The sequence below is a fragment of the Myotis yumanensis genome, unplaced genomic scaffold, assembly GCF_028538775.1.
Source record: "Myotis yumanensis isolate MYYU_CA2020_CCGP unplaced genomic scaffold, mMyoYum1.0.hap1 SCAF_4, whole genome shotgun sequence".
Classification (NCBI taxonomy): Eukaryota; Metazoa; Chordata; class Mammalia; order Chiroptera; family Vespertilionidae; genus Myotis; species Myotis yumanensis.
In genome coordinates this window covers 104,020,212-104,030,141 of record NW_027223755.1, presented here as the reverse complement: position 1 = coordinate 104,030,141, position 9,930 = coordinate 104,020,212, and the positions used below count along the sequence as shown (strand labels likewise).

At 60.1% G+C, this 9,930-nt stretch overlaps 1 protein-coding gene across 1 annotated transcript; it reads right to left on the bottom strand.

Annotated features, from left to right (window-relative positions):
• Window positions 1-364: 364 nt before the first annotated feature.
• Window positions 365-8,366, bottom strand: RGS11 (regulator of G protein signaling 11). The gene is made up of 16 exons (XM_070411632.1): window positions 8,270-8,366; window positions 8,146-8,196; window positions 7,839-7,945; window positions 7,138-7,189; window positions 6,966-7,024; window positions 6,658-6,734; window positions 6,368-6,449; window positions 5,029-5,097; window positions 3,929-3,952; window positions 3,789-3,850; window positions 3,558-3,671; window positions 3,345-3,460; window positions 3,095-3,182; window positions 2,869-3,007; window positions 1,347-1,429; window positions 365-1,262 (listed from the first exon to the last, which is right to left on the bottom strand). Exons 1-16 carry the CDS (start codon window positions 8,364-8,366, stop codon window positions 1,139-1,141), a joined length of 1,344 nt encoding a protein of 447 aa, XP_070267733.1. The 3' UTR covers window positions 365-1,138.
• Between the last annotated feature and the right edge of the window lie 1,564 nt (window positions 8,367-9,930).

Genomic DNA, 9,930 nt, shown 5'->3' with positions numbered 1-9,930 from the left:
CCTGAACTCTGCAGCCTTAGGACACGACCTGCCCAGGAGGCGACGGGCTCCGGCCAGGAGCCTGGGCATCCTCGTCCCTCGGAGCAAACAGTGTTCCTGGCTGTGGCCAAAGACCAAGCACCCACAGTGTGCAACCCGAGTTCAGCCTGGGGCTGGTCTCCTCTTCTGTGGACACACGGGACCTCCCATGACACCTGAGCTCCCCGCCTTGTCTTTCACCACCGCCCTCGCCGCTGCGTGCTTCGTGCGCACACAGACACAATAGGTGCACACACCATGATTTGGACCACAGCCTGTGAGCACAGAGTGAGGGCCGACAGCCTTTCTTTTCTTTTTTCTTTATTGATTTTAAAAACATCAGCTTGTTGTCCCACTTACTTATGTATTCATTGGTTCATTCTTAGATGTGCCCTGACCTGTGACCTTGGTGTATCAGGACACTAACCAACTAGCTACCTAGGCCGAGGGTCTTTTATTTCTGTGCCAGGAATGGGCAGGAGCCCTAGCTCTGTGGGGTGGGGCACTGCCTTAGCTGAGCCCGTCAGAGCTGTACCCCCAAAGGAGCGGTGTCCTTCACAACGGAGGTGCACCTTCGGACAGGCCTGGGACACGCACAGTGGCAGTGACGGGGCGGTACCTGGGAGACAGCTCTGTACTCATTGGAAAGCTGAGCTCAGCCCCAGTGAAATCCAGGGAGCTCTGCAGAGTCCCCATGGGGTCACCCTGAGGAAGTGGAGTGGGTAAGTTAGCTTCGAAGCCTGCATTTCCTCACCATGTGACAAGTGCTCCTGCTGTCTACCTCTGGCTCCCAGGTACTTGCCTGCTAATGTAGTGGTCCGGAGACGGGGGGTGGCACCAGGAGCAGAAGACTGCCGCATGCCAGGAGCGTGGCCTTGCTCTGGTTTGCCCATCTCGTCCCACCTTTCTCCAGGTGACCCAAGCTCGGCCAGTGAACCCCCTCCCTGGGAGTCAGCACCGTGCCCAATCCCTTCTGGGAAGTCTGATTGGTGTGCCCCACAGCAAGGCCACACCCTTTGTGCACTAGGGGATGCCCACGCTAGGGGTCTCGGCGGCTGCCAGGACCTGGGTGAGGGGGATGGTGAGAGGCGAGGGGTGGAACCTCCAGGCTCAGGCCTACCTAGGCCTCCCCATCACCACCCCCAGGGCCACCTGCAGCAGCTGCAGGTTCCACGGAAGCAGAAGCAGGAGGGAGAGCAGGGCTCAGGCTCGAATGCCGTGGCTTCCACATGAATGGGAACACTCTGTAGGCGAGAAGGGGCCTCAGAGCAGGGCGGCCTCAAGAGTCCTGCCTCCCAGCTCCTGGGCACGGCACCACCGAGGCTCACCGTCGCTTTGTCTCCGGGAGTATCATGGCCTCTGCCAACAAGCCTTTGTACATGTCCGACTTCAAGAACCTCGGGTAGGAGTCCTGTAAGAAATGGTGACGCCTTCCGCCTCCTCCCTCTCAGCTCCCCCACTGCAGCCTGCTCCTGCTCTGACCCTCGGAGCCCCCAGTGGACAGTGCTGGAGGCGGCCACCCAAGACCTGCCCTGACCAAGTCAGCTGACTCAGAGGGACATGGGCTCCCTTCCAGGTGGGCCATGTAACAGCCAAAGATGAGCAAGAGCCAGCACCCACACGGGAGGAGAGAACCAGGGTGCCCCTGCGAGGGAACGCAGAGCAGCTGTCTGCCCCGTAGAGCAAGAGCGAGAACACAGAGCCGACTAGGGCAAGAGAAACTGCACAGTAGACAGTTAAGTGGGAGAAGAATCTATGAATCTAATTGGTTATATTTTAAAAAGATAAATAAAAATTTAGGGAAGAAGGTAGGGGGCAGCAATAAAAGCTAGATTTGAATTTACCCTGCTTTACAGATTGGGTTTTGAAATTGTAGATATTTCACATAATTATAAAGTAAGTAAGCAATCCCCAAGCATTGAAAGTAAAGGGTCGTAATTGGAGCTGGGTATCCAGGGGTGACACCATCCTAACCGCACGTAATGACAGAGCCGTTCAAGAGGACGTCCCGAATAGGGTACATACAAGGGACCAAGGGGGAGAAAAGGAAGCCATTGCCAGCGGGTGTATGGTAAAGGGTGCTGTGTTGTTCAGTTCAGACCACTGAGTGGATTATGAGAAGCAGACGAGGAATTATGTTAGCCTTCTTGGCAAAGATTTTCAGTGGGAGAGAGAAAGAGATAAGATCAGGGAGGTAGAGAAAGTCTAATCCTGAACCTGAAGTACAAGTGTCAGTATGAAGTTCAAATACATGCTTTTAAAAACATGTATTTCCTAATTCTGTCCACTGAAAGGCCGGGAAATAATGGCCACCCCAGGGGCACGAACACACCTGGTGTGTAGGTCAAGGTTTCTGAACACCACCCATGAAAAAGGGCCAGGGCTGACAAATGGCCTAGGTCTGGAGCATGATGAACCTGCCAGTATCACATCAGGAAGCAAGGAAGTCACCATAGACTGCGGGACACATCAGAGACCTCTGAATATCACGTAAGAGTAAGAACTGACATGGGCCCCAGCTGGTTTGGCTCAGTGGATAGAGCGTCGGACTGCGGACTGAAGGGTCCCAGGTTCAGTTCGGGTCAGGGGCATATGCCCAGGTTGCAGGCTCGATCCCCAGTTGGGGGCTTATAGGAGGCAGCCAGTCAATGATTCTTTCTCATCATTGATCTATCTATCTCTATCTCTATCTCTATCTCTATCTCTCCTCTCCTCTCCTCTCCTCTCCTCTCCTCTCCTCTCTCTCTCTCTCTCTCATCAATAAAAACATGTCCTGTAGAGGAACTTCCTGGAATATCTACACACAGGAAGTGTGGAAATGGCTTTACAGTCACGGGAGGAAGTGCTCACCTTCTTCATCAGCATGTAGATGTGCAGCTGGGCATCATCCAGCACGTAGCGGTGGGGCTGGCGCAGGCCCTCCAGGGTCCGCTCCATCGTCTGGCTATCGATGTTGACCCAGCGGGCAGCGCCAGGGGCCAAGAACTGCCTGTGCGTGGGGACGGGGGACAGCCCCGGTGGGTCCAGGCTCCACAGGCCTGCCCTTTGGCCTGCCAGGCCCACCTCTCGCACTCACTGGTACACGGAGTCCACCAGGGCGGGGATCTGGGCCTGCCCTCCATGGCGCAGCTCCTCACACGCCTCCCAGAAGCTGAGGTTCTCGGCTGGGGGTCCAAGCACCAGGTCAGGCCCACCCTGAGCTGCAGCCAGGACTGACTGAAACCTGGATGGGGCGGGCTGGGGGGGGGGGGGAGAGGGGGGGCGCGCGAGTCCCAGGCAAAAACCTCCCTCACTGGGGCCTCAAACAGGAGGTGGGGGCATCTCACCGCTGAACTCTTTCCTGAGAAAGTCCATGAAATGGGCCCGGCCCACAGGGTCTTCCAGGAGTTCCCGGAAGCTGAAGCCCCATCGCTCCACGCGGAGCTTCGTGGGTACAGCCACACTAGGGGAGGGGTGGGTGTCAGGAGCACAAGGCCTGTGGGGTGGGTGGCACAGTTGGGAAGAACAGCTGCAGACCCCCTCTCCCACCCTGAGCTCACTTGGGTGCGTTCATGGCCCAGTAGGTGTCGTCATCTGTGATCCAGGGGTTGCTGGGCAGGCACCCCGACATGATGGGGTCATGCGGGCCGTGCTGACTGCTGAACTTCAGGTACCTGGGGTGGGGATGGTGCCAGGGGCCAGTGCAGGGAGGGGTTATGGGTCAAGGGCACTAGAGGAAGGGTTTGGGCTCTGGGCTTGGGGTCTCCAGCTGCCACCCCCATCCCACTCACGCCTCCAGGCAGACAGAGGACTTCACCCGGATCCTGCCCAGGGCCTTGGTGCAGCACTCGATCTACGACATGGAACCTGTGAGCAGGGCCGGGGCGGGGCGTCGGCCAGCCCGCTCCCCTGTTCCGGCCCCAGGACCTACCTCCTGCTTGTAGAAATCCGTGTTCTTGGTCTGGAAGGGCCAGGAGAAGCTACAGTTAGAAGGCAGGCCCCTGGGGACCGACATCCCACCACGGCCCAGGCCCCTGTCTCGCCCTCCTCTGATGGCAGGGTCTGACTACCCAGGAAGCTTTCAGGGAGCGCTAGGTTGGAGGTTTCCAGAATGTTCTCAAAGTTGCCTTGCGGTGCCCCAATGATCACTACCCCATACTTTCAAATGTGCTTACATTACTTTTTAAAAACAACACACAGGTGAGAAATACTACGACGAGTCACGCTAGGAACCCAGGCTGTTGACTGTGCTCCAGACTCATCGTGTTCAGAATTTGGAACCCGCCTGCCACCTCCCCACCTCGTGGGCCAGGTGGAGGAGCGTGGCCATGGGACCGGCTGGCCCTTCCGAACGCTGCACACCCCTCACTGGTCAGCGAGCAGAGGCGCGAGGTACCCTCAGCGCCTGTGATTCCCAAGTTCTGTGTCAGCCTCCTGGGCTGACCTGAAAGTGGGAAATGTAAACCTGTGATCCTGAGCTTACGGTTCTGAACTCAGGAAGAAGCTCTATCAGGAAGGTACTCAATGTATCTGTTCTGTTTGGGGCATCATAGGATTTGAACAGGGGGCTCTGCTGCTACAGTGTGGCCATGTCTGTCCTGGTGCAGTGGGTTCCCGAGGCCAGCAGAGGCCTTGGAGAGGTGGCTGGCCTGGCCTGGGAGAGAGGGTCCCCCGCCCTCCCCAGGGCCCACCGCACTTACTTTCACCCAGAGCAGCAGGTGGGAAGTGAGAGAAGACAAGAGTTAGCAGGGGGCTGGGCATGGGGGGTAGGGTGAGGGGAGAATGAGGCCAGGAGTGGGACAGGGCACATGGAGTGGCTGCGTCAAGTGCCATCTGGATGGACAGATGAATGCACAGATGGGGGGAGCCCCCGAGTAGTCCCAGAGTGGTGGAGTGGGGGCGGGGAGGGGTGTGTGCTCGGGGTGTTGGGGATGGGGATGGCAGGAGGCCTGGGTGCAGGGCTGAGGGGTGGGGCATGTGTGGGCGTGGGGAATGGGTGGGGGTGGGGCGTGCCTGCCTGCAGGGTCTTACCACCTGCACTCGCCTGGCCATGCAGGAGCCCCGCTCTGGACCCTGCTCCAGCACACTCAGCACCCCAGGCTGCAGAGGGGAGAGCAGACGAGGCAGGGAGTTCAGATGGGCTGCTGAGACCCCACCCTAGAGCTACGTTCCTGCCCCCCACTCACTCCCATATATTGAAGCTCTGAGCCCACATGTCACCCTTTGACCTGGACACTGACACTCAGAGGAACCCAGAAACCTGAGTCTCCTCTCTGCCCATTCCCACCCCAGGTGACCACCCTCTCAGAGCCACTCTGGGTTTTCTCTCCAGCCCTCACCCAGCTCACAGCCCCTGAGTTCCACATCCATGCGTCGTCCCAGCCTGGCTTTGCCACTAGAGCAAAAGCCTTGACTTTTCTCCCCAAACCTCCCCTCTCTTCCTCTCCAGGCCAAGCTCACCTTCACAGACCTGACTGCTCAAGCCAGAGACCTAAGCACCTAAGACAGTTCCACTCGCCCAAACCCACTCGTCCTGCCACCTGTCACACACACACATGCGGGTCTGGGCTCTCCCTCCCTCCGCCCAAGTCAGAAGCCTCCTGTCCACTTGCCCAGAGGCTCCAGCTGCCACTCCTGGTCCCTCCACACGCACCTCACCCCTATCGCTGGTCCCTCCACAACCACCACTCACCCCTATCGCTGGCCCCTCCACACGCACCTCACCCCTATCGCTGGCCCCTCCACACGCACCTCACCCATATTGCTGGCCTGGCCACTCCTGGGCCTCGGCCTCAGCTCATGCACATAGTCTTGGGGCCATGCCCACTCCACCTTCCTCCCACGGCCCGCTGCCTGGCCCCCAGATGGAAGATTGAGTCATTTTCCCGAATATACCCCCAAACACACCTGATGAGGTCATCAGGCCTGTGGGTGCCTCCCAGAATCTATTTCCTTGGGTTTTTCCCACAGGAGTAGCTTCCGTTCATGGTTTGCTGTGGGGGTCTGCCACATGGACCCAGACATCTCTCCACGGCCCCACACAGTCAGGGGACCTCAAACCACCTGCCAGGACTGCGGTTCTGGGCAAGGCCTGACTCCTGACCAGCACCCCCAGAAGCTGCAGCTAAGCCTTGCCCCCACTTGCCTCATAGCTTAGGGTCTTGAGGTCCCCCCACAGCTTCCGCAGGCCTCTCCCTTAGACCTAGAGAGAAGCGTTTTGCCCCGTGGTCTGTGAGTGGGGGCAGCCTTAGTCCTGGCCTCGTGCTCTCCAGGTTCTGATGAGCCACAGAACTAGACCCTCCTGTCACCCAGGGCACCATTTGAGGCGCACACACTGGCTCTGGCAGGACCTCCCCACACCAGGACTCACCGGGGGCCTGTTCACCAGCCAGTACGTCTGCTCCTGGCACGCAATGACCAGCCTGTCCCCCTTCCTGCGCTGCTTAGAAGCCCTGGGGAGGGAAAGGCAGAGTTGGGGGAACAGGCACCTGCCATAGCACCTCCCACACCCACCCTCCGACCGGGGCCTGGGCAGGCAGCCAAGCCTGCCTGGCACTGTCTCTGGACCCATGGCTGCCAGTGCCCGGCTAAGTGCCTCTGAGCCTCCTGGGCAATCTGGGCTCTGTGCCCGCTGGGCGGGGGGGTGGGGGGGGCTCTCACCGCAGCTGTTCTCTCGCCTGCATCACTACCAGGTCCCACGTGTGGTTGATCTTCCTGTGCAGCTGGTCATAGTGCTCCTGGGGGTGGTGTTCAGGTCTCCAGTGGCTAAGCCCCTTCTATGCCAAGCTCAGGGGCGGGGCATGGGCCCTCCCACCTCCCCACTGAGCCACTACAGGGGATGGCGTGTTTGTGCGCCTGCATTATCCTGGGGCCTGGGCTGGGTGCTCTGAGTCAAACTGTGAGGCCCTGGGGACATGAGTGGGGCTTGGGCTCCTCTGGCTGGACTCAGCCTGGGGTGGGGGTCCCACCTTCTCATGGTCGACCAGGGCCCCCTGCTTTCGGATGTTCTTCTTGGCCAGGTAGATGGCTGGAAGGACAGGGAGCCGGCTGCAGAGGAGCACCGTGCCCCTCCTTCCCTGTGCATCACCCAGAGCCACAGTCCCGGGAGCCGTCCCAGGCTAGCTGCCCTTCCTCACTCACCATAGTCAAGCTCAGCAGCTGGCCACAGAGTGCTCGTCCAGAAATAGGGTGTCTGGTGCCATGCGGGAACAAGGGGTATCTGGGACCTCCTGGGCCTTCCCTGCCCCAGGAGTTGTCCCCACCCTCTCAGCTCCCTTGGGAAGAGACTGGGCTGGCTGGGAATGGGAGCCTGAGAATCTGCCTGCCTGCCCATGGCCCGGAGGCTCGGCTGACCACCGGCCGTTCTCCCACATGGAACTGAGCTCCATTCACCCCTTGGGGCCCTGACCCTGAGCTCCAGGGGCCTTCACTCCAGGGAGGGGTGGGTGGGCCTTCCCAAGCCCCAGATTTAGTCGGGGTCTATGCTGGGACGAAGGGCAGGCAGGGAGTTCCATCATGACTGAGGCACAGACACACTGAGGTGCAGGGATCCTGTCCTCAGGCCCCACAAGCCTCCTTCTTGGAGTGGGGGCCTCAGGACCAGGGGAAGCTGGCAAAATCCCCCATAGGTGCTACCCTGATGGAGGCCCTGCTGTGGCCCCTCCCCTGAACTGGATCCTTCCACCACAAGGAAGCTTCCAGTGCAGGCCTTTTGGGGAGGGGACAGTAGACCCCCGGCCTGCTGTGACATCACGGCTTTTGCTTCCACCCAGCCCCGCCCCTTCCAGAAGTTCCCACTAGTTGGGCTGCTGGATTCCCACCTGCTCCCAGTTGAGCCTGACCTGGAACCTGTAGAGCGTTTCGTCAAGCTGCAGCCCAGGGCTGCGGGGCTCGCGCAGTGCGTACAGGTAGCCGTGCCGAACCAGGAGGACGCCCAGGTGCAGGGCCTCTGGGTGGGGTTGGGAGGTTAAGGCAGGTGGCAAATCCTCATCGGGGAGAATTGAGCAGGGTCTCTGGGGATGAGTTCCCCTTCCCCAACACACTTGGCTTGGCCCTAAGACTGCCGAGCCCCAGAAGGCCCCGCCCTATGAGCCCTGGGACCCCAGGGTGGGCGAGGGGCCAGGATGGGCAGTGAGCCGACCCCCTTACCCTCCTCTGAGATGCAGTACTTTTGGATCAGCCACTCCACGACGTCGCTGCCTGTGTAGCAGAGATTGTGTGGCGGAGGCCAAGGCAGGGCCGTCAACCCCCAACCCCCACACCCCAGCCTCACCGGTCACAGCGTGTGGAATGACTGTGATGAGCAGCCGCTGGCTCCGCATCTTCACGCCCTGGTCGGGGTCCTGCATACTCACGACCACCCGCTCCATCTGGGCAAAGGGGACACGTGCGGGGTCGCCCCAGCCAGCCTCCCCCATCCCACATCCTGACTCCACCGACCTGGTTGCCTGGATCAGTGTGCGCAGAGATTAGCACACACAGATGGTGGGATCTCAGGCCTTGCTGGCGCTGGATGGGGGCGGGGCGAAGGCGGGGGCCACTCCCCTAACCCCCCAGCGCTTGGGGTCTCTGCTGCCTCACCCCGCCCCACAAAAGGCCAACGTCCCCAGGTCCAAGTCTACACTCGCGCTCACCCACCTGCACCCACTCCTCTCCTGCCCCTCCCGGCCTTGATGCCAGAAATCCTGGGGACGGCAGGACCCCCACCCAGCACCCACCTTGCTTAGGTGAGGCATCTGCGCACGGGGGCACCCACCATGGGACGCGGGGCCGGCAGCCATGTCGGGGGGTGAAGCCCTGGGGGGTATTGGCATCCCAGATGCCCTGCCCCGCCCCGCCCTGCCCCGCCCCACATCCGAGTTAACCCTCCCTGGTCTGGAGTTGGTCCCTGGTCCCATTGGGGTCTGGGAAGGGGCCAGCCACCCCAAGGAGCCTCTCCCTACCGTAGGGAGAAACTGAGGCCCCTGCGGGGAGGACTTGCTAGGAGCTGCGTGACTGGGGAAGGTGCTGAGGTGGGACCCGAAGATGTGGGCTTAGAGGAGGGTCTTGTGAGAAGGTAGAGGCTCAGGAAGAGGAAGGGAGCTCAGAGATGGGGTGAGGACTCGGGGAGAGGATGAGAGGTCAGGGAAGGGGAGGGGGCTCTGTGGGGGAGGGTCTCCAGGAGAGGGAACTTTTGGCGAAGGTGAGCTGGGGTGGGGGACAATGGGTCTACTGTAACCCCTGCAGGGACCAGCAGTGGAGGGGGCTGTGGGGTCAGACAAGGGGTCTGACTTGCCCTAGGATGTGTGCTTGCAATTGTGTGATGTCCTGGGTGTCATCGTGGGGATGCCATCAGCACCTATGACATTTTGTGGCTGCACAGGGTGCTGGGTAGGGGTCCTTTGAGACTTGGGGGGAGGTGGAAGGTAGCTCACTTCCCATCCGCTGCACAGGACCTGGGTGGGGCCAGTTAGGGAACTGGCAGAGACCCCTCTATTGGGAAGGAAGGATCACACACACACACACACACACACACACACACACACGCCAGTTCCAGCCCTTTGCCTCCTCCAACTCCTTGGCCATCCCCGCCCCAGACCTCCTTTGCTGGGGCCATTTTAAGGGCTACAAACAGGTGCCTTTCTGCTTTTTGGAAACAAGAGGCTCCCTCTGTGGGGCGCGGCTACAGTGGTTTGGCCAGGTTCAAGCCTCGGACTAATGAAAGGACAGGGTCCTCTCATTGCCACGTGCAAGTCCCAGCTGGAGGGCAGGGCCCTCCCAGCACAAGTATAGCCAACGGCTGTGGTTGTAAGCTTGAACCTATGGTCCAAACACGTGGCCCCACGTGCCTTGTGCTAGAGTTCAGGTGCATGTAGTTGAGTAGGGTTGGAACTCACGAGAATGCTGTAAACAACGTGATCACGCCCCTACTTTGCCTCGTGGCATCTGCTATAA